The 22999-nt window shown below is 45.6% G+C and overlaps 1 protein-coding gene across 2 annotated transcripts in view; it reads left to right on the top strand.

Moving 5' to 3' along the window:
- FAM81A (family with sequence similarity 81 member A) overlaps positions 1-22999 on the top strand; it is an 86184-nt gene that overhangs the window by 51769 nt on the left and 11416 nt on the right. For both annotated transcript variants that reach the window (XM_059699594.1, XM_059699598.1), the window contains exons 4-6: positions 2223-2341; positions 13087-13216; positions 15227-15333. In XM_059699594.1, the coding sequence (XP_059555577.1) occupies positions 2223-2341; positions 13087-13216; positions 15227-15333 (356 nt within the window). The remainder of the gene's footprint in view (positions 1-2222; positions 2342-13086; positions 13217-15226; positions 15334-22999) is intronic.

The raw sequence follows: 22999 nt of genomic DNA, 5'->3' as shown, positions 1-22999 counted from the left end.
AGTTTTTTGCATGGAACATTTGGCCCTAGCTGGTTTGGCTGAGTGGATAGAGTGTTGGCCTGTGGACCGAAGGGTCCTGGGTTCAATTCCAGTCAAGGGCACATGCCTGGGTTGTGGGCTCGATCCCCAGTAGGGGGTGTGCAGGAGGCAGCCAATCAATGATTCTCTCATCATTGATGTTTCTATCTCTCTCTCCTTCTCCCTTCCTCTCTGAAACCAATAAAAAAATATTTTTAAAAAATCAATCATGTGCCACAAAACAAGCCATAATACCTTCAAAACATGAAGCATAATACAGACCATATTTTAGTCATAATCCAATACAATTAGAAATAGATAATAAAAATGATGAAAACCACTTAGCTTGAAAATGAAGAAATACAATTTTAAGTAATCCTTAGATCAAAGAGGAATTCAAAACTGAAAACAGTGAAAAAGAAAACATGTCACACCCAACTTATGGACACAGAAAATATGGTACTGAAAAAAGTCTTCATTATTAAGAAAGAAATAATAAAAATAAAGGAACAGTGTATTCACCTTTTAAAATTACCAAAAAAAAGGAATAAAACAAAAGAAAGAATTAACAAATATTTAAGCTGACATCAAGCAAATAGAAAATGCTTTTAAAAAGTGGTTAAAAGGGAAAGGATCCAAGAAACCAAACGCTTTCTCTTTGAAAAGGAGCGAGAAGGTGGTGCGGTGAGGGGGAGTGTGAAGAACAGAATATAGTAGAGGAAGGCGGGTGGGAGGAAAGATGTGCCAAAGAATGAGGAAATGCTCAAAAGAAACATCAGATGTAACCTTCTGCTCCCCCTACTCAGCACTCAGGATTTGTCTGTCTGTCTGTCTGTCAGAGTGCTTCCGCCTCAGCTTCTGTCCTGCCTGTCCGTGGCAGGCAGCATGGCCGTCCTGGTGAGCCACTCGCTAGCCGGGCGACTTGGGAGGTATCATTTCAGCTGTCGGTGCCTCCTGTCCTGTAGGGGAACATGGCCATCCTGAGTGCCCCCTCACCGAGGACCTGTGAGGTTTGGTGCATGTCAGCACTTCCCAGTCCATGCTCAGATGATGTCCTCATCGCCTCCATCCTTCCTTTGAGGGATTCCCAGGGTGGACGCGCCACGAGGCCATGCTCTTAGGTGGGGTCACTTACCCTTCAAGCAGTTCTGCTTTCATTTCAGGTCTTTCCTATGGGACACCGTTCGGCTGTTCCAGTAGAAGTATTGTCATCGAATACTCAAGAGAATATTTGCTGTATTTACTGTGTACCAGGCGTTGTGCTAAGCGCTTTATGTGTATCTTATGTAATAGTCACAGTGGCCTTAAAAGTCTAGTCACCAGCCTGGCTGGTGTGGCTCAATGGTTTGGCCTCGGCTTATGAACCAGGAGATCACAGTTTGATTCCGGGTCAGGGCACATCCCCAGGTTGTAGGCTCGATCCCCAGTAGGGGGCGTGCAAGAGGCAGCCAACCAATGATTTTCATCATTGATATTTCTCTCTCTCTCTCTCTGAAATCAATAAAAAAAATATATTTTTAAAAAGTGTAGTCACCACTCCTGTTAACAGATGAGAGAAAGGAAGCTCAGAGAACCTTACACACTTGCCCGGAATTTGGAGGAACCAAAATTTGGAGCCCTTGTCCGATGCCCTGTTCCCCTCCTTGCTCTTGATTTACTACTTTTTAATAAAGGTTTGTTCACCTAAACAGTGACTGTCAAAAAACATCATGGAGTGATAGAAATACACACCAAGGGGCCAGGGTCCCGGTCTGGACCCTATCAAGTCACCTGACACCAGAGCCTCAGTGTTTTTATCTGTAAAGTAAGGGACTTGGTGTCGGTGTGATCCCTAAGGTCTCTCTCTTTCTCTCTGTCTAAGCCCCTGGCTCTCTGTACATACCAGGTGGCTGTTACAAAGGAGCCTCTTCTGAAAGGAGTTCAACATCCTTGCTTAAAATGGTTTTGTGACCCTGACCGGTTTGGCTCAGTGGATAGAGCGTTGGCCTGCGGACTGAAGGGTCCCAGGTTTGATTCCTGTCAAGGGCATGTACTCTGGTTGCAGGCACGTCCCCAGTAGGGGGTGTGCAGGAGGCAGCTGATCGATGTTTCTAACTCTCTACCCCTCTCCCTTACTCTCTGTAAAAAAAAAAAAAAAAAAAAAAGGTTTTGTGGAATCATGCAAATTCTCAAATGACTCTCCTGTGGTCTTTTGTGTTGCCCAGGTACTCCAGGAGCAGATCCGTGCCCGGGACAACATTAGCTACGGAACTAATTCTGCCTTAAAGACTCTGGAGATGCGTCAGCTGTCCGGTTTGGGGGATCTTCGAGGGAGAGTGGCAAGGTAGGTGGTCAGGCGTTTGGGACTCCACTCCTCCAAAGCTGCTTTTCATACACTTCGTTTTAGTGGGGGATATATTCATGAAGCCCCAAAGCAAAGTGTTTGCCTTCTTCTCGTACATCACCTCCTTTGCCCACAAAATTTAACAGTGGACATTGACCTGGGTATGAGCGTGCCATGACTTCTTGTGTGTCTGCAACTGGAATTGGTGCGTGGGAGCAAGTGGGGGGAGAGCTCAGCTGGCCAGTGCCATCTGGCAGATGAAGATTATTATGTTTATTGAATCCAATAATATACAAAGTTGGGACTTACATTTTTCCACGGTTTGTTTGTTTATTTATTTACTTATTTATAAGCTATAATTTTATTTAATTTTTATTAGAATTCTAAACAAATACTTCTCCGCCTTTTCTGAAAATGATCTGTGTTTAACATGGAAAAAAATTTTTTTTAATTATTATAGCATAACATGGTCCTTGTCAAATTCTGATGTCTAGCATTAGAATTAACTTCTTCAGAATATTTTTAAAATTTTTATTGTTGAAAGTATTACAGATATCTCCCCCCCCCCCATTGTCCTCTTATAGATAGTCCCCTTCCCTCCCCCCATCTCCTCCCCCCCAGGTGGGGGGAGGCCTTCACCACACTATGGTCTGTGTCCATGGGTTATGCATATATGCATACAAGTTCTTTGGTTAATCTCTTCCCACCCCATCCCCATTCCCTCTGAGATTCGACAGCCTTCCATGTCTTTTTTTTTAAATTTCATTTTTTCTTATAATTCACTTATTAGTAAATTATTTTTCAATTGCAGTCGACATACAATATTATATTAGTTTCATCTGTGCAATATAGTGATTAGACATTTATATACCCCAATAAGTTTAGTACCCACCTGACACTATGCACAGTTATTACAATATTATTGACTGTATTTTTGTTTTATTTTCTGAAAGTATGGGTCCATGGTAGGTTGAAAATTTTAAAAAGAGCTCTTTCAGCTCAGATAGTTGGAAAGTGCTCTAGCCCTTCACCTCTTGCTGGACCCACAGCATCACATCACCTGGGGCTCTGTTAGAAATGCCAGCGGTCCCTAAAGTGTTCCCGGGCCTCTTCTGCCCTCTGCTGCTGTTAAGAGTCACGCACAGGCCGTGACCGGTTTGGCTCAGTGGGTAGAGCGTCGGCCTGCGGACTGAAGGGTCCCAGGTTCGATTCCGATCAAGGGCATGTACCTTGGTTGCGGGCACATCCCCAGTTGGGGGTGTGCAGGAGGCAGCTGATCAATGTTTCTCTCTCATCGATGTTTCTAACTCTCTATCCCTCTCGCATCCTCTCTGTAAAAAATCAATAAAATATATTAATTAAAAAAAAAAAGAGTCACGCACAGGAGTTGTGGAGCTCATAGGCAATTTGAGTCAGCCTGAGGTGAAGTTGAGAGTGGTTTGCAAAGGGCAGGAGTGGAAAAAAGGGACTCAGGCACCAAGGATTCTTTGGAGCAGAGAGCACTAGTGGCGAGAGGTGTTTCTGCAGACAGCACCTGAAGGGCTTTGCATGCTGGGCATGGGGATTTGCATCTGCTGGGTGAACAGCAGTCTAAGAGCAGAGATCGAGTGGAGGACTCGTTGACTCCTCTTGTGTGGTTTTCTGTCCACATCTGAGTGAACTCCAGTCTCCTCAGAATGACCTTGCTGACTTCCTCACCTCTCTTTATCTTAGCACTGTACCTTTTAGCAGTGATCAGCTAACTGCTTGTTATGTCCTGAATGAGCCATGCTTCCTGTTTCAGAGCCTTTGCACATGCTGTTCTTATACCCAGCATGCCTTTCCTCTTTTTCTAACTTCTGGTCAGCCTTTAAAATACTGCTCAAATGTCACCTCCTCCAGGAAGTCTTCCCAGATAGCCCATGCTCCTGCGCTCCCCTAGCATTCTTTGTTCTATTGAGTATCTCTATTGTCTTCACTGTCTTGGAGTACCATCTTCTATTTTTGTAGCTCAAGCGTCTGGGAATAGTCCCTGGAAAATAGTAGATCTAGAAAATCACTGTAATAGGACAGAAAACTTGAATTCTTTTTGTGGAGATTGGCTTAAAGGAAACTACAGCTCTGTTATAGCTCTCAGAACAGCGAGAAGTTAGAAGAGCTTCAGAGTGGCAGGACAGAGTTGAGACCTCAGGAGAACTTTGAGGATCTTCTTGCTCACTTTTAGGCAGATGAAGATTAAGCGAAGCAATATATGTAAGAGGCCTAGTGCAGTGCATGGGATGGCATGTGAAATTATCCTGGTTCTAATTACAAAATGGAGAAGTTATTTTGAAATACTTTAAGAAATTTTACGTTCCCCCCCCCTGCAATTTCTTATTAGCTGCTCTACCCAGCTTGTTCCTTCTCTGTAACAAATACTTTCATCCTGCAACAATTAAAAGTGTATTAGGAGTACCACATGTCTTTGTTTTTATGTTTGTCTTTCCTGTATAATGTTAATGAGCCTTTAATTGTTGAAACAAACTCAGGTGAAGTAAAAATTCTTTGGCAAAGTTTTGGCTTTCTTGAATTGGTTATGTTACTGTATTGAAGGAATCTGAATGAACTTTTTAAATGATATTCTTAAATTACTGGGATGCTATATATATATATTTTTAAATATATTTTTATTGATTTCAGAGAGGAAGGGAGAGAGAGAGAAAATGAGAGAGAGAGAGAGAGAGAGAGATAGAATGATTGATCGCCTCCCTCCTGCACACCCCACTCTGGGGATTGAGCCCAAAACCGGGGGATGAGCCCTGAACGGGAATTGAATCATGACCTCCTGGTTCATAGGTTGATGCTCAACCACTGAGCCACACCGGTTGGGCTGGGCTGCTGTATTATTTCAGATTTATTTCATAGTGTTTTGGATCCATTGGTGATGTAATTGATAGGAAACAGACCCTGATACCTCCCACGTCGATCCAGCTGGGAGGGACAAAGGCAGATTTGCCATGGAGGTGAGAGACACGTACCCCACTAAGCATAGCACACCCTAAAAAACACTTTCTCAGAGGTTCCCATTTCTCTCTAAAGCAGAGCTCAGTGCTTTCCTGTTCTTAATTGAATATTTGGTCCATTTTTGCCCTGTCTTCTTCATTTTTCCAAGACTCAACGGCCACATCCACTTTCCTCTATGAAGTCTGTTTGCATGATGTTAGAGCCTTAGAGAATTATCGCTATACCAAGGCAGATGTGCAAATTCCCTCAAGGTACACAAGCCCAGGTGCAAAGAAAAAAAAAACACAGATAAATTGGACATCATCAGATTAAAGACTTTTGGGGATGATGTGTAATGCTGTTCTGAACATTCACATAGTTTTTGTGTGGTCGTATGTTTTCATTTCTCTTGCATATATATATACACACCTAGGAGTGTAATTGTTGACTAATGTGGTAGCTCTAACTTTTGAAGAACAGAACAGTCAGACTGTTTTCCAAAGTGGCCACACCATTTTACTGCCAGCAGCAGTGTATGAGGGCTGCCATTTCTCTGCATTCAACACTTATCTGTCTTTTTTATTACAGCCAACCTAGGGGGTGTGAAGTGGCATTATGTGGTTTTGGTTTGCATTTCCCTTAATGACTAATGGTATTGAACATCATTTAATGTGCTTATTGGTGATTTCTCTGCTTTGTAGAACTTACTCAGATCCTGTGCCCATTTTTAAATTGGGGTATTTGTCTCTTTATTATTGTAGGAGCACTTTGTGTATTCCAGATGCAATTCTCTGATCAGATATTTGAGAAAAGTTTCCCCATTCTGTTTTCTTTTCATTTCCTTAATGGGGTCCATTTGGGTCTATTTTTTTTTTTTAAAAATTCTCTTTATTGCTATTCTCTATTTAATGAGACATTGTCATTAGGCTTTACTTTTTAAAGCATGTTTCTTTGACTACATTTATAATGGCTGCCTTTCGTTTTGTCTTTTAAATTTGACGTCTGCTCTTTCACAGGCAGCTTCTGTCTGCTCCTTCCCCATGTATAGGTCACATTTTCCTGTTTCTTTGCATGTCTCAGGCTTTTTGTTAACAGCTGGCATTTCAGGTAATATGTTGTTGCAATCTGTATACCGACACACACCCTGGGGTTTGTTGTTTGTTCAATGGCTTGGCTGGACTGTGTTAGTGATGTCTGTCTCCCCTACAGTACGGAGCCTCAGATGTCACTCCTCAGAAGGTACAAAGTCACCTTGCAGTTATAGTGGCTTCAGCAAGGCTCTCTGTCTCTTTCCCTGTTCGGTATTAAGCCGTCTGCCTCTGTTGGAACCACACCCAAATTTTAGCTCTACTAATTGCTGGCATATTGCTCTACTGTTTTGAAGTGCCCTAGAACATACATTGCTTCGTGATCTGATTCAATTAAATTATTGCCAGCACTTATGGGTTTAATGATGTATATATACCCTAGTTACATACGTATACATATATGTTAATTATTACACATACATACATATATATTATTATATGGAAGGTGAGAAAATGTTTTTTTTTAAAAAATATATTTTATTGATTTTTTACAGAGAAGAAGGGAGAGGGATAGAAAGTCAGAAACATCGATGAGAGAGATCGATCAGCTGCCTCCTACACACCCCCTACTGGGGGATGTGCCCGCAACCAAGGTACATGCCCTTGATAGGAATCGAACCTGGGACCCTTGAGTTCGCAGGCCGACGCTCTATCCACTGAGCCAAACCGGTTCGGCGAGAAAATGTTTTAAATGTCATTGCTTTTGGTTGCTGTGCCACCATGTCACAAGCTGTAAGAGAAGTTCTGCGTAAGCATGTTGCCCGTCATACCTGTAGACTTTGGGACCCTGTTGGCCAAGTGGTAGAGTCATTCTGCCACCTGATGGCCACAGTTAGGAAGTGTAGCCGGGAGATAGCTGCCAAAAGACTGGAAAAGGAAAATTTGGAATCTATAATAGAAAACATCAAGGATGAAATAGGACAACTGATCAGATTCATTGCAAATTCTTGTTTAGCTAAAGTTATTGAGCATGCGCACAGCTATGTTAGAGTGCTGAGGGTATCTTTATGAGTGTTTTTTTGAAAAGACAAGAATGATGTCTTTGCTTCAATACTAGCTGAAATAGCAATATTGCTTTCCCCCCTAATATATACACACACACACACACACACACACACACACACACACACACACACACTAGAGGCCCGGTGCATGAAATTTGTACACACATGGAGGGGTGGGGTCCCTCAGCCCTGATGGCGAGAGGGCGCACATCAGGCCAAGGGACCCCACTGGTGCATGATCAGGGCCAGGAGGGACACGGGAAGTTGGCCAGTCAGGGAGGGGCCGTGGGAGGGCTCTGAGGCTTGTCCAGCCCATCTCACTCAGTCCGGATCAGCCGGACCCCAGCAGCAAGCTAACCTACTGGTAGGAGCGTCTGCCCCCTGGTGGTCATTGCACGTCATAGTGACTGGTCGACCAGTCGACTGTCTGCCCGCTGATGGTCAGTGCATGTCATTGTGGGAGGTTGAGTGGCCTTAGCATATCATCATCATATTATGCTTTGATTGGTTGAATGGTCGACTGGATGACCAGACACTTAGCATATTAGGCTTTTATTATTTAGGATAATAATTTATATATATATAAATACATATTTATGCATATAATTTCAAACTTATAAAAATATGCAAGATTCATCATTTGTTAACATTTTGTCCCATTTACTCTATTATTCTTTCATATATAAAATTTATTTCTGAAACATCTGAGAGTAAGAATAACATTGTTTTTGACATTAGAAACACAAGTTGATTTCACTGTGTATGTTTTCTGATGAGAGGCTTTGGTATCACTCACTGTGAGTCTCTCTACTTTCCCTGCCCTCCCTACCCCTTTATTTATAAAAGTACGTAAGTGGTTTATGCTGGTAATAAACAATCAAGCATACTATGAAATATATGAAATGGAGAATGAAGGCTCACCAGCTCCATCTCTGTTTTACTCCTTAGAGATAACTAATGTTAACAATCTGGTGTCTGTCCTCTTATACTTTTCTTATACATTGTTGTAAAATAATTATCATTGTAGTAATATAATGATTTGCAGCAAAACAATTACCTAACAGTGTGATTTTAATTTTACTGAAGTAGATTTTTAGAGACTCCTTCCATATGGGCTGTGGGCGATACATTTCTTAATCTTTGTATGTCTGAAACTGTCTTTATCTTTATTTTGCACTTATTCTTGGATGATAGTTTTTCTTAAATTTTAAAGGTATTTCTCTATCATCTTGTGATATCTATTATCCTATCTAATAATAGACAAACATGGTAATTGACCGCACCTTTGCTTCACCTCCCATTGGCTAATCAGTGTGATATGCAAATTAACCGCCAACAAAGATGGTGGTTAATTTGCATACATAGGCTCTAAGTGGTGGAGCGAAGCCTGACAGCCCGGGGCCAGCGGAGCAGTGAGGCCTGACGGCCCCAGGGCCGGTGGCGCAGCGAGGCCTCATAGCCCCGGGGCCGGTGGCGCAGTGAAGCCTGATGTTTCTGGGGCCGGCTCCGGCCAGAGCTTGGCCAGAGTGAAGGCCTGGGCCCCGGGTGCCGGAGGCAAACCAGTGCCAGCAGCCAGGGGAAAGGAAGGCCTAGTACACGAATCTCTTCATGCAACAAGCCTCTAGTCTTCTGGTATGTGTTGTGTGCTGTCTTATACTCAGTCTTTGGCAGATTACCAGTCTTTAGTCTCTGGTAGCTTTTAAGATTTTATCTTTACTGTGGGCTATCTGAATCTCACCATGCTCCATTTATTTTTACTTATCCCACTTTGTATTCATTAAATACTTCACAATTCATGTCTGTCTTCAGTTTAATGAAATTGCCAGCACTCACACCTCAAATATTGCATATCTGTCATTCTCTACATCTCCTCCTCCTCCTCCTCCTCCTCCTTCTTCTTCTTTTTAAATATGTTTTTTATTTTAGAGAGAAAGGAAGGGAGATGGAAAGAGAGAGAAACATCATTGGCTGCCTCCTGCACGCCTCCTACTGGGGTCAGAGCCTGCAACCTGCATGTGCCCTGCCCGAATTGACCTGGTGACCTCTGCTCATGGAACAGTGCTCAGCCAGCTCAGCCACACTGACCAGGGCCATTTCCTTCCTTTGAAACTCAACTTCTCCTGGACTTATGTTAGCATTTCTTTATCCGTCCTCCTTGTTTTATAACTATTTTCCATGTTTTGAATCTCTGTCTACCTTTACTGCATTCTGAGTGAGCTCCTTGCCACTATCTTCTAATTCACTGATTTTATCCTCGATCATGTCTAACCTAGAGTTTGACTGGTCTATCAAGACAGCTCTGTAGTTTATTCCCAGGATTTCTAATTTTTTTTCTTACATACTCGTTCTCCTTTCATCTCTGCCTGTTTTTGTTTACTACTTTAGCATCCTCTTGATCAGTGGTTCTCAACCTTCTGGCCCTTTAGATACAGTTCCTCATGTTGTGACCCAACCATAAAATTATTTTCGTTGCTACTTCATAACTGTAATGTTGCTACTGTTATGAATCGTAATGTAAATATCTGATATGCAGGATGGTCTTAGGCGACCCCTGTGAAAGGGTCGTTCGACCGCCAAAGGGGTCGCGACCCACAGGTTGAGAACCACTGCTCTTGGTGGGTGTTAATCTTCCTTTGTTATTTTGTAGTATCTTAAATATATTTACTTTAAACTTATTTGATCCCAGTTGTGCTTTCCATAGCTGGTGGAGCCCCACTCAAGTCTCTGGTTTCAGTTACCCTGGCCACAAGTGGAGCCAGTTCTTGCCCTTCTTGCCCTGTGGGAACTAAACTTTCTTCTTACTACTATTGGTTTTCAGATACAGAGCCCCAGCCAGCCTCTGACCCCAGCAAAGCATTTGCTCTGCTCTGTCTTCTGCACCATCTCTCTGCTTTCCACTTTCTCCCATTCCTTTTACCCTTTGGCTTTATACCTTTTTTATAACATTCATTTGGTGTCATCTTGATAGATATTCAGGAGGGAGCCAAGATGAGGGCATGTGTGTTGTCCGCCACATTTAACTGAAATACCAGGTAGTAGTTCCTGTTTGCAATATTTTAAGTGATTAGTAAATTAGTTAAATATTATAGCTTATTAGAAAGCCTACCTAGCACTGGCATGCTCTCTAAGTTTTATTTATGGCTTATAAACCTGTAGTATTTTATTTTCTCCAGCTTCTGGAGGGATATCATTTAACTTCTGTTAATTTGTTTGCTGTTGATTGCAAATACTCAATGTGATTTAGAAAGTGAGACTCTTTGCGGTATCTAGATCTTTTAGGGAATAGTCCATAAACCTTGTTCAGGCCTCAGTGCGGATGTACATCTTAAAGAACACATCCTCAACGCTTGTAGGATGATTGTAGACGGCTGATTTACTGAACGTGTGACTGGCCATAGGTTATTCTTCGTGAGTATTTATGACTTATTCAGCAAGTTCCCAAACAATCTCCTGAGCTTATTTGTCTGAATCAGGGGGATAGTGAACAGATGTCAAATGTAATCCCCATCAATAATAGGAAAATATAGGTATAGATTGCATTGCATTTGGGAGTAGTGGCATAATAGTTTAAAAATCTAGATTGTTATAGTGTGTGTGCTGGAGAGACGAAGTTCTCACTGTGCTGTGTTTGGTATAGCAGACATTCTACAGCTACGTACTGAGTGAATGAACGGATTGTGGCCTGGGGTTCCAACCACAGCCTCTTCACTTGACTGTATGCTGCCTTGAACCTGACCTGCCTTTCATGACAGGGACCTAAGCCCACATGTCTCTGGCTCTGGCTTCCTTATACTCCAGCCCCATTTCTGCTTCATGGGGGCCCAGGCAACGATGGTGGGATAGTGCTTATTCCATAAAATTATAACATATTCTTTGTACATGGCTACTGATCAAAACATGTTCCTTGTGGAATTGTTTTTTCTGATTATAAAAATTATATGTATTTATTGCAGGAAAGTTGTGCACGTCAGAAAAGAATGAAAAATACAATAACCACCCATGACCCAGAGATAGTTGGTTAGTATTTTGTAAGCTTTCATGTGATAGTTTAATGATTATCTGCATCAAGGTTCACTCAAGCAAACAGAAAACACTCTTTTAGCAGGAAGGGATTTCACATCGAAAATCACAGCTCGCAAAAGCAATGGGAGCTGTGGGGAGGAAAAGGGCAGGAAACTTACTGGCTTTCGGGAAAATCGGCAGCAGGAGAATCACAGAAAGGGACTCGGCTGCCCCCAGCACGGAAGTCAGGGGTTTCAGGAGTGTGTCTGGAAGCGGCTGCACACCCACCCGGGCAGGGTCCCCAGGCGCCTGCCCGCCCACTGCTGCAGAGCGGAATAGGACTGCCCCTTCTCCTCCACCTTCCACCTCCTGCAGAAGCGCCTCCCACTGGTGGATCTGAATCAGACCACGCCAGTGAGGGAACCCGGGAAGTGCAGTTTGGGGGCTCCTGCCTGAGCAGCTTTCCCAAGGAGCAAAAAGGCCGTGGCGGCTCTGAGTGGCCCCCTCATGATTGCTTTCTCTTGTCAGTAGTCTTCCAATACCTGTTTTCTAAGCTTCTCACCATGAGTTATTTCCCTGAATGTCTGGCCACCTCTTATTCTAGGCAAAGTGAACCCCCAGATATGCTGTTTGAAGCTCTGCCCACTGTGAGGGTTTCCCTTCTGTAATACCCTCAGGGCCACTCCTGAGCGGGCTTTTCAGTGTCAGCAGCCTTCTAGAAGGTGCCAGCCTATTGGGTGTGACCATCTGTAAATCAGGCCTGTCCTTTTCTCCCTCAGTCCACTTGGGCATCAAAAACTCCTCAAGAGGCCACGGGTGTGAGTTGAAGGAAGTTGGTCCAGTAGCAGGGCGGGACGCCACGGGAGTCAGGGCTCATGCAGATTGCGTAGCCTTTGCGATCTGTTCCGGCTTGATGTCTGTACGCACCCCTCCCCTCGAGGATGGGGTGCTGCTCAGCGCCCACCTGTATGCAGTCTCCCCCAGCGCCCAGTGGCAAGCCAGCAGCTACGTCCCAGGCAGGACCGATTGTGTTGGGACAGGGATGACTTTGCTCTAAACCCCTCGGGTTCTGTCCTGTGACCCTCCTGTTAGGTCTGTCACCCGTGGACAGAGGCTGGTACACAGCGTATTGCCACCGACACTTGGAGCACCGCTGGGACCGCCAGGGGGTGTAAGGCCCGGGGGAAGAGCCACTTCCCTGGCCGCGCGGACCAGCTGCAGGGCCTCCCCTGGCCCTGGACCCCTCAAAGCAGACAGCCTGCTAGGTGGTTAAGAGGAGCCTTTCTAATGTGGTGGAAATTGCCTCCAAAATGCAACCCCCCCCCCCCGCCCCCCAACACACACACCCATGAAAAGGCGGAGGTGGTTCTGAAGACGACAGACCACATCCGCACACGCTGTCGTGTTTTGTAACTGGGCCCTCACTGCAGATACGGTTTTGTAGTCATGATCATTGTAAGCCTGAGGCCCTTTGATGGTGACGTCTCGAGTCTTTTTAAGCACACCCCTGTGGTTTAACGTAAAAACCATAGTGAGGGCAGCTCTCTGAATTCGTTTGAGCCTCTGTTACAAAGAGCGGCTCGTTGCGCAGCTTCTCCGAGTGGGGCCATGCATTGTAGAGCAGGCAAGGAAGCCCGAGCACTTGTTTTGAAATGTGGGTGAGAATGAGCTTCGTTGTTTGCCTGGACAGGTGTGACGCCAGCATAGCCAGACTCTCCGCGGAGCACAAATCCACGTGCGAGGGCCTTCAGCACCTGAACAAAGAGCAGCAGGCTGCCAAGCTTATCCTGGAGACAAAGATCAAGGACGCAGAGGGCCAGGTATGACCTGTCTCGGGGAGCTGTTTAAAGGTGGTCGTTGTTCTCAGCTGAGAGCACGTGGTGCGGCCTGACTTTTACAGAGGAGACTAGCTCGGGCCCCCGGCATAAGCATGATCTCTTCTCTGCTTCTTCCTTCCCTCTGCGTCACGGGAGTGGCGCTTCATGAGTAAGGCAACCAAGTCACCGAGGTTTTTCGGTACAGTCCTAATTCCAGAGATCCTTTCCCTTCATTCTGAAAACAATTACGACATTCCAAATTGTAACTCCAAAACGACCCCTCGCACAGGTAAGCGATCAGCATTCTTTTACATGCCAGTCGTCCCAATTTGGGGTTTGGGAAAAGGTTGCTATATTCACCGGGACTAGTCTGTATGTGGGAAGAAATCAGGGCAAAGCTGGAGGATAGGCCGGCTAGTGGATTTTCAGTATTCCACCTTGAAAATTCACAGGTTAATTTCAAAAAGCAAAATTCTTGGCATTTAACGTTTGCTTTTTTGGCCACTTACCACTTTCCCTTTGCCGTGACGGGGCCTGTCTTTCTGGGATTTCCCCACAGTGTGTGTTCTGCTTGCTCTTCTTCATTTAAAGGGGGACTATGCCAGGAAAGTGGGGCATCTGGTCAACTTACTGGAATAAAACAGCGGTTCTCAACCTGTGGGTCGCGAGCCCTTTGGGGGTCAAACGACCCTTTCATAGGGGTCGCCTAAGACCATCGGAAAACACATATATAATTATATATTGTTTTTGTGATTAATCACTATGCTTTAATTATGTTCAATTTGTAACAATGAAAATACATCCTGCATATCTGATATTTACATTACGATTCATAACAGTAGCAAAATTACAGTTACGAAGTAGCAACGAAAATAACTTTATGGTTGGGGGTCACAACACGAGGAACTGTATTAAAGGGTCGCGGCATTAGGAAGGTTGAGAACCACTGGAATAAAAAGACTTGTGTCCTAACTACATCCAATAAGTAGGTAAATCTGCTTATGTGAAAAGCACAGACATTATAAAACCATGAAAAGAAGAATAAAATGACAAGTCCAATACTTTTTATCACAGAGTGAGTGAGGATAAAATTATTACATCAGAAAATAAATGCTAAGGAAATATTAAGCTTTCTGATAGCCAAGCCAAGTGTAATGCATGTAGACATCCATAAAAGGAGATATATTTTTTTCTTTGTTCTGGATCTGAAAAATACTTGTTTCATGAATCTTTAAGGAACATTGCAGGAAATTAAGACATTTCATATAGCACTAGTTTTATGTTACATGGTAGTAAAAAGACAAGGGAAATGGGTAGGCAGTGGGAAGGAGAAAGGAGTAGGAAGTGTGTGTAGTTACAAATTATGTTTTCTGGGAACTAAACAATGCAGAGGTAAATCTGGGACCTTAATGGATTTTGTAAGTGATAAGAATTCCATTCTCTGTGACTCGAGGCTACATTCCTGGTTAGAAATTTCAGGATAAAAGTGACTATATTTTGTGCCAGTTGGTGGCAGTAGTGTACCTGGGCAGAAACTGGGCTTGCTCATCAGAGTTCTGTAAGCTCAGTGCTCAGTGCACAGGGAACATTTTGGCAGTGCTGCTGGTCTTGGTTTTTGATGGGGCCTGTGAAAGAGAATGGAAGTGGAGGGATGAGGTGAAGTCCTAAATGACTGTATTAAATTAGACTGAATCTTCATGCCATTTGTCTAGAACAGCCGTGGGCAAACTACGGCCCGCGGGCCGGATCCGGCCCGTTTGAAATGAATAAAACTAAAAAAAAAAGAGACCGTACCGTTTTATGTAATGATGTTTACTTTGAATTTATATTAGTTCACACAAACACTCCATCCATGCTTTTGTTTCGGCCCTCCGGTCCAGTTTAAGAACCCATTGTGGCCCTCGAGTCAAAAAGTTTGCCCACCCCTGGTCTAGAATATAGCTTACAGAATGTTTTCTTCAATGACCTCTGAAAAGATTCGATGTGATATTCCACGCAAAGTCTCTTTTCCAGATTTCTCAGCTTTTGAACAGAGTGGACTTGTCAATATCCGAGCAAAGCACCAAACTGAAGATGTCCCACAGAGATAGTAACCACCAGCTTCAGCTCTTGGATACTAAGTAAGTCATCACCTTATAAACATTTTATTTCTAAAGGTAGAAGTTCTTTATGAGCTTATTCAGTACTACAGTTTCCCCCTCTTATTTATTTATTGCATAAACAAAGTGACAACAGTACTGGGAGTTGAAAGGAAAAGTATCGGTGCAGCATGCTGTCGCTTCACCTTCCTCATTTTTGTTTTTCTTGGTTGGATAATTAATTGTCCATCCATTCATTCGATAAATAGCTGAGCACTGGCCAAGGTGCTGAGGATCAGTAATGAGAAACAGACTGTCCTAGTCCTTGTGTAGCTGATAGTCTAGGGCCGTGGTCAGCAAACTGCGGCTCGCGAGCCACATGCGGCTCTTTGGCCCCTTGAGTGTGGCTCCTCCACAAAATACCGACTTCTGCACATGGGCCACAAAGTTTCAATCGCACTGTACGTGCGCACCCCCACGTGGTATTTTGTGGAAGAGCCACACTCAAGGGGCCAAAGAGCCGCATGTGGCTCGCGAGCCGCATTTTGCCGACCACTGGTCTAGGGTGTTGATGAGCATGGATTACATCATGACTGCAGCAAGCACTTGCTATGTCATTACTAACGGTGATGAGTGCTTTGGAGGAAAGGGGCACGGTGTGGTAGGCTGACTGATGGTCCCCCAAATGTCACCACGTAACCCTTGTGAATAGGGCACCTTGCATGGCAAAAAGGGACTTTGATATGCGATTAAGATTTTAAAATGGGAAAATCATTTGGGTGAACCCGATGTCACCCTTAGAGTCCCTGTGAGAGGGGGCAGGAAGGTCCGAGTCAGACGACCACGTGACGTGGAAGCCAAGATTGGAGTCATGTGCCTTGACGTGGAGGAAGCTGAAAAAGGCAAGAAAATGACTCTCCCCCCAGAGCCCCCAGAGGAACCGCCTCTGCTCACACCTCGACCTCAGTCCAGTGAAGCTGATTTCAGACCTCTGCCCTTCAGAACTATAAGAAAAGGAATGTGTTATTTTTAGCCACCAGGTTTGTGGGCACTTGTCACAGCAGCCGCCGGAGGCTAATACAGTGGTGCTGTGAGCGTGAAAGGCAGAGGCCTGGGTGTGAGCCTTCCTGGGAGGCGATGTTTGGAGTCAGAGATGAAGAATGAGTGGAATTCACTGGGTAAAGAGAGAGGTGAGGACATGCAGGACGGGAGGGCCTATCTTGGGAGACGTGTGGCATATAGAAACTGCAAGATGGCAAAGGCGGCTGGAACAGGCGTGAGGCTGGAGAGGAGGTGGGCCAGTGGGCCCGGCCTTGTAGACTTTGGCCGGCACTTCCCATCACTGAGCAACAAGGAGCCACTGGGAGATTTTAAGCAGATAAAGTGATGTATACACAATTATTTTCAACGGCCTTGATTGCAGTTGGAAATGGATCACAAGGGGCCAAAGCAGAGATGGAGACATCAGTTAGGGGCACCGTTTCAGCAGTCCACGTGGGAGAGGCCTGCACCAGGGTGGTCCTGAGCTATTTAGTTGGTGCCCTGTAATTTGTTACACTTCCACATTTTGTTATCGTGACCCTTTAGTTATAGCGGCCCGTTAGTTATAGCGGCCCTTTAGTTATAGCGGCCCTTTACTTATAGCAGCCCTTTACTTATAGCGGCCCTTTAGTTATAGCGGCCCGTTAGTTATAGCGGCCCTTTAGTTACAGCGGCCCGTTAGTTATAGCGGCCCTTTAGTTATAGCGGCCCTTTAGTTATAGCGGCCCTTTAATTATAGCGGCCCTTTAGTTATAGCGGCCCTTTAGTTATAGCGGCCCGTTAGTTATAACGGCCCTTTAGTTATAGCGGCCCGTTAGTTATAGCGGCCCTTTAATTATAGCGGCCCTTTAGTTATAGCGGCCCTTTAGTTATAGCGGCCCGTTAGTTATAGCGGCCCGTTAGTTATAGCGGCCCTTTAATTATAGCGGCCCTTTAGTTATAGCGGCCCTTTAGTTATAGCGGCCCGTTAGTTATAGCGGCCCGTTAGTTATAGCGGCCCTTTAATTATAGCGGCCCTTTAGTTATAGCGGCCCTTTAGTTACAGCGGCCCGTTAGTTACAGCGGCCCGTTAGTTATAGCGGCCCGTTAGTTACAGCGGCCCGTTAGTTATAGCGGCCCGTTAGTTTCAGCGGCCCGTTAGTTATAGCGGCCCGTTAGTTATAGCGGCCCTTTAGTTATAGCGGCCCGTTAGTTATAGCGGCCCGTTAGTTATAGCGGCCCGTTAGTTATAGCGGCCCTTTAGTTATAGCGGCCCTTTAGTTATAGCGGCCCTTTAGTTACAGCGGCCCTTTAGTTACAGCGGCCCGTTAGTTACAGCGGCCCTTTAGTTACAGCGGCCCTTTAGTTACAGCGGCCCTTTAGTTACAGCGGCCCGTTAGTTACAGCGGCCCGTTAGTTATAGCGGCCCTTTAGTTACAGCGGCCCTTTAATTATAGCGGCCCTTTAGTTATAGCGGCCCTTTAATTATAGCGGCCCGTTAGTTATAGCGGCCCGTTAGTTATAGCGGCCCTTTAGTTATAGCGGCCCGTTAGTTATAGCGGCCCGTTAGTTATAGCGGCCCTTTAATTATAGCGGCCCTTTAGTTATAGCGGCCCTTTAGTTACAGCGGCCCTTTAATTATAGCGGCCCGTTAGTTATAGCGGCCCTTTAGTTATAGCGGCCCTTTAATTATAGCGGCCCTTTAGTTATAGCGGCCCTTTAATTATAGCGGCCCTTTAGTTATAGCGGCCCTTTAGTTATAGCGGCCCGTTAGTTACAGCGGCCCTTTAGTTATAGCGGCCCTTTAGTTACAGCGGCCCGTTAGTTATAGCGGCCCGTTAGTTATAGCGGCCCTTTAATTATAGCGGCCCTTTAGTTATAGCGGCCCTTTAATTATAGCGGCCCTTTAGTTATAGCGGCCCTTTAGTTATAGCGGCCCGTTAGTTACAGCGGCCCTTTAGTTATAGCGGCCCTTTAGTTACAGCGGCCCGTTAGTTATAGCGGCCCGTTAGTTATAGCGGCCCTTTAATTATAGCGGCCCTTTAGTTATAGCGGCCCTTTAATTATAGCGGCCCTTTAGTTATAGCGGCCCTTTAGTTATAGCGGCCCGTTAGTTACAGCGGCCCTTTAGTTATAGCGGCCCTTTAGTTACAGCGGCCCGTTAGTCACAGCGGCCCTTTAATTATAGCGGCCCGTTAGTTATAGCGGCCCTTTAATTATAGCGGCTCTTTAGTTATAGCGGCCCTTTAGTTACAGCGGCCCGTTAGTTATAGTGGCCCGTTAGTTATAGCGGCCCTTTAGTTATAGCGGCCCGTTAGTTATAGCGGCCCTTTAATTATAGCGGCCCTTTAGTTACAACGGCCCTTTAGTTATAGCGGCCCGTTAGTTATAGCGGCCCTTTAATTATAGCGGCCCTTTAGTTATAGCGGCCCGTTAGTTATAGCGGCCCTTTAGTTATAGCGGCCCTTTAGTTACAGCGGCCCGTTAGTTACAGCGGCCCGTTAGTTATAGCGGCCCGTTAGTTATAGCGGCCCGTTAGTTATAGCGGCCCGTTAGTTATAGTGGCCCGTTAGTTATAGCGGCCCGTTAGTTACAGCGGCCCGTTAGTTATAGCGGCCCGTTAGTTATAGCGGCCCGTTAGTTATAGCGGCCCGTTAGTTATAGCGGCCCGTTAGTTACAGCGGCCCGTTAGTTATAGCGGCCCGTTAGTTATAGCGGCCCGTTAGTTATAGCGGCCCGTTAGTTATAGTGGCCCGTTAGTTATAGCGGCCCTTTAGTTACAGTGGCCCTTTAGTTATAGCGGCCCTTTAGTTACAGCGGCCCGTTAGTTATAGCGGCCCTTTAGTTACAGCGGCCCTTTAGTTATAGCGGCCCTTTAGTTACAGCGGCCCTTTAGTTATAGCGGCCCTTTAGTTACAGCGGCCCGTTAGTTATAGGGGCCCGTTAGTTATAGCGGCCCTTTAATTATAGCGGCCCTTTAGTTACAGTGGCCCTTTAGTTATAGCGGCCCGTTAGTTATAGCGGCCCTTTAATTATAGCGGCCCTTTAGTTATAGCGGCCCTTTAATTATAGCGGCCCTTTAGTTATAGCGGCCCTTTAGTTATAGCGGCCCGTTAGTTACAGCGGCCCTTTAGTTATAGCGGCCCTTTAGTTACAGCGGCCCGTTAGTTACAGCGGCCCTTTAATTATAGCGGCCCGTTAGTTATAGCGGCCCTTTAATTATAGCGGCTCTTTAGTTATAGCGGCCCTTTAGTTACAGCGGCCCGTTAGTTATAGTGGCCCGTTAGTTATAGCGGCCCTTTAGTTATAGCGGCCCGTTAGTTATAGCGGCCCTTTAATTATAGCGGCCCTTTAGTTACAACGGCCCTTTAGTTATAGCGGCCCGTTAGTTATAGCGGCCCTTTAATTATAGCGGCCCTTTAGTTATAGCGGCCCGTTAGTTATAGCGGCCCTTTAGTTACAGCGGCCCTTTAGTTACAGCGGCCCGTTAGTTACAGCGGCCCGTTAGTTATAGCGGCCCGTTAGTTACAGCGGCCCGTTAGTTACAGCGGCCCGTTAGTTATAGCGGCCCGTTAGTTATAGCGGCCCGTTAGTTATAGCGGCCCTTTAGTTATAGCGGCCCGTTAGTTATAGCGGCCCGTTAGTTACAGCGGCCCGTTAGTTACAGCGGCCCTTTAGTTACAGCGGCCCTTTAGTTACAGCGGCCCTTTAGTTACAGCGGCCCGTTAGTTATAGCGGCCCGTTAGTTATAGCGGCCCGTTAGTTATAGCGGCCCTTTAGTTACAGCGGCCCTTTAGTTATAGCGGCCCTTTAGTTACAGCGGCCCTTTAGTTATAGCGGCCCTTTAGTTACAGCGGCCCGTTAGTCATAGGGGCCCGTTAGTTATAGCGGCCCTTTAATTATAGCGGCCCTTTAGTTACAGTGGCCCTTTAGTTATAGCGGCCCTTTAGTTACAGCGGCCCGTTAGTTATAGCGGCCCTTTAGTTATAGCGGCCCGTTAGTTATAGCGGCCCTTTAGTTACAGCGGCCCGTTAGGTATAGCGGCCCGTTAGTTATAGCGGCCCGTTAGTTATAGCGGCCCTTTAGTTATAGCGGCCCGTTAGTTATAGCGGCCCGTTAGTTATAGCGGCCCTTTAATTATAGCGGCCCTTTAGTTATAGCGGCCCGTTAGTTATAGCGGCCCGTTAGTTATAGCGGCCCTTTAATTATAGCGGCCCGTTAGTTATAGCGGCCCTTTAGTTACAGCGGCCCTTTAGTTACAGCGGCCCTTTAGTTATAGCGGCCCTTTAGTTACAGCGGCCCTTTAGTTATAGCGGCCCTTTAGTTACAGCGGCCCGTTAGTTATAGGGGCCCGTTAGTTATAGCGGCCCTTTAGTTACAGCGGCCCTTTAGTTATAGCGGCCCTTTAGTTACAGCGGCCCTTTAGTTATAGCGGCCCTTTAGTTACAGCGGCCCGTTAGTTATAGGGGCCCGTTAGTTATAGCGGCCCTTTAGTTATAGCGGCCCGTTAGTTATAGCGGCCCTTTAGTTACAGCGGCCCGTTAGGTATAGCGGCCCGTTAGTTATAGCGGCCCGTTAGTTATAGCGGCCCTTTAGTTATAGCGGCCCGTTAGTTATAGCGGCCCGTTAGTTATAGCGGCCCTTTAATTATAGCGGCCCTTTAGTTATAGCGGCCCGTTAGTTATAGCGGCCCGTTAGTTATAGCGGCCCTTTAATTATAGCGGCCCGTTAGTTATAGCGGCCCTTTAGTTATAGCGGCCCGTTAGTTACAGCGGCCCGTTAGTTATAGCGGCCCTTTAGTTATAGCGGCCCTTTAGTTATAGCGGCCCTTTAGTTACAGCGGCCCGTTAGTTATAGCGGCCCTTTAGTTATAGCGGCCCGTTAGTTATAGCGGCCCTTTAGTTACAGCGGCCCGTTAGGTATAGCGGCCCGTTAGTTATAGCGGCCCGTTAGTTATAGCGGCCCTTTAGTTATAGCGGCCCGTTAGTTATAGCGGCCCGTTAGTTATAGCGGCCCTTTAGTTATAGCGGCCCTTTAGTTATAGCGGCCTGTTAGTTATAGCGGCCCGTTAGTTATAGCGGCCCTTTAATTATAGCGGCCCGTTAGTTATAGCGGCCCTTTAGTTACAGCGGCCCGTTAGTTATAGCGGCCCTTTAGTTATAGCGGCCCGTTAGTTATAGCGGCCTGTTAGTTTCAGCGGCCCGTTAGTTATAGCGGCCCTTTAATTATAGCGGCCCGTTAGTTATAGCGGCCCTTTAGTTATAGCGGCCCTTTAGTTACAGCGGCCCGTTAGTTATAGCGGCCCTTTAGTTATAGCGGCCCGTTAGTTATAGCGGCCCGTTAGTTTCAGCGGCCCGTTAGTTACAGCGGCCCGTTAGTTATAGCGGCCCGTTAGTTATAGCGGCCCTTTAGTTATAGCGGCCCGTTAGTTATAGCGGCCCGTTAGTTATAGCGGCCCTTTAATTATAGCGGCCCTTTAGTTATAGCGGCCCGTTAGTTATAGCGGCCCGTTAGTTATAGCGGCCCTTTAATTATAGCGGCCCGTTAGTTATAGCGGCCCTTTAGTTATAGCGGCCCGTTAGTTACAGCGGCCCGTTAGTTATAGCGGCCCTTTAGTTATAGCGGCCCTTTAGTTATAGCGGCCCTTTAGTTACAGCGGCCCGTTAGTTATAGTGGCCCTTTAGTTATAGCGGCCCTTTAATTATAGCGGCCTTTTAGTTATAGCGGCCCTTTAGTTATAGCGGCCCTTTAGTTACAGCGGCCCGTTAGTTATAGCGGCCCTTTAATTATAGCGGCCCTTTAGTTATAGCGGCCCTTTAGTTACAGCGGCCCGTTAGTTATAGCGGCCCGTTAGTTATAGTGGCCCTTTAGTTATAGCGGCCCGTTAGTTATAGCGGCCCTTTAGTTACAGCGGCCCTTTAGTTACAGCGGCCCGTTAGTTATAGTGGCCCTTTAGTTATAGCGGCCCGTTAGTTATAGCGGCCCTTTAATTATAGCGGCCCTTTAGTTATAGCGGCCCTTTAGTTACAGCGGCCCGTTAGTTATAGCGGCCCTTTAATTATAGCGGCCCTTTAGTTATAGCGGCCCTTTAGTTACAGCGGCCCGTTAGTTATAGTGGCCCTTTCGACTGCACTTGCCTGCAGCGAAGCTCATCTTATGCTCGATCACAAAACCACACACCTTCTCCCATCATGAAGCTTCATGACCTCCCATTTTCCTGCCAAAGCAGAGCCAGCATTGACTGTATATGCATGTGTGTGTCCTTGTGTGTGTGTGTACATATGTGTATATTGACACTACATTTTTAAAAGATGACTACAGTATGGAACTTGGTTAGAGGCTTATGGAAATTTAAATTACACATTCTCTGGATCTTTACATCTCAGTGCCTTCATGTTTAATGCTATTTCAGGATTGTTGCCTATTTAACAGGAATTTACCTGTGAAAACCACAATTTTTTCCCCTCTCATTGCCTGTATTTACATAATTGTTGAGTTATGTCACCATTTCTCATAGATCCTAGAAGCTGGCCAAGCACAGAAAGATCTCTCCAATCCTCTTTCTTTGACCACACAGGAACAAAAGAAACCTTTTAGTATTTACTAGTCAGCAGACATGAACATCTTTATTTTTCTTCCTACAACTTGCAGTCTAGAAGTGTACACACGAGGCTGGTCACGGAGGCAA

Source organism: Myotis daubentonii, chromosome 1, assembly GCF_963259705.1.
Source record: "Myotis daubentonii chromosome 1, mMyoDau2.1, whole genome shotgun sequence".
In the NCBI taxonomy this organism is placed as follows: domain Eukaryota; kingdom Metazoa; phylum Chordata; class Mammalia; order Chiroptera; family Vespertilionidae; genus Myotis; species Myotis daubentonii.
The sequence above is the reverse complement of the archived record's forward strand: the minus strand, read 5'-3'. Positions and strand labels throughout refer to the sequence as shown.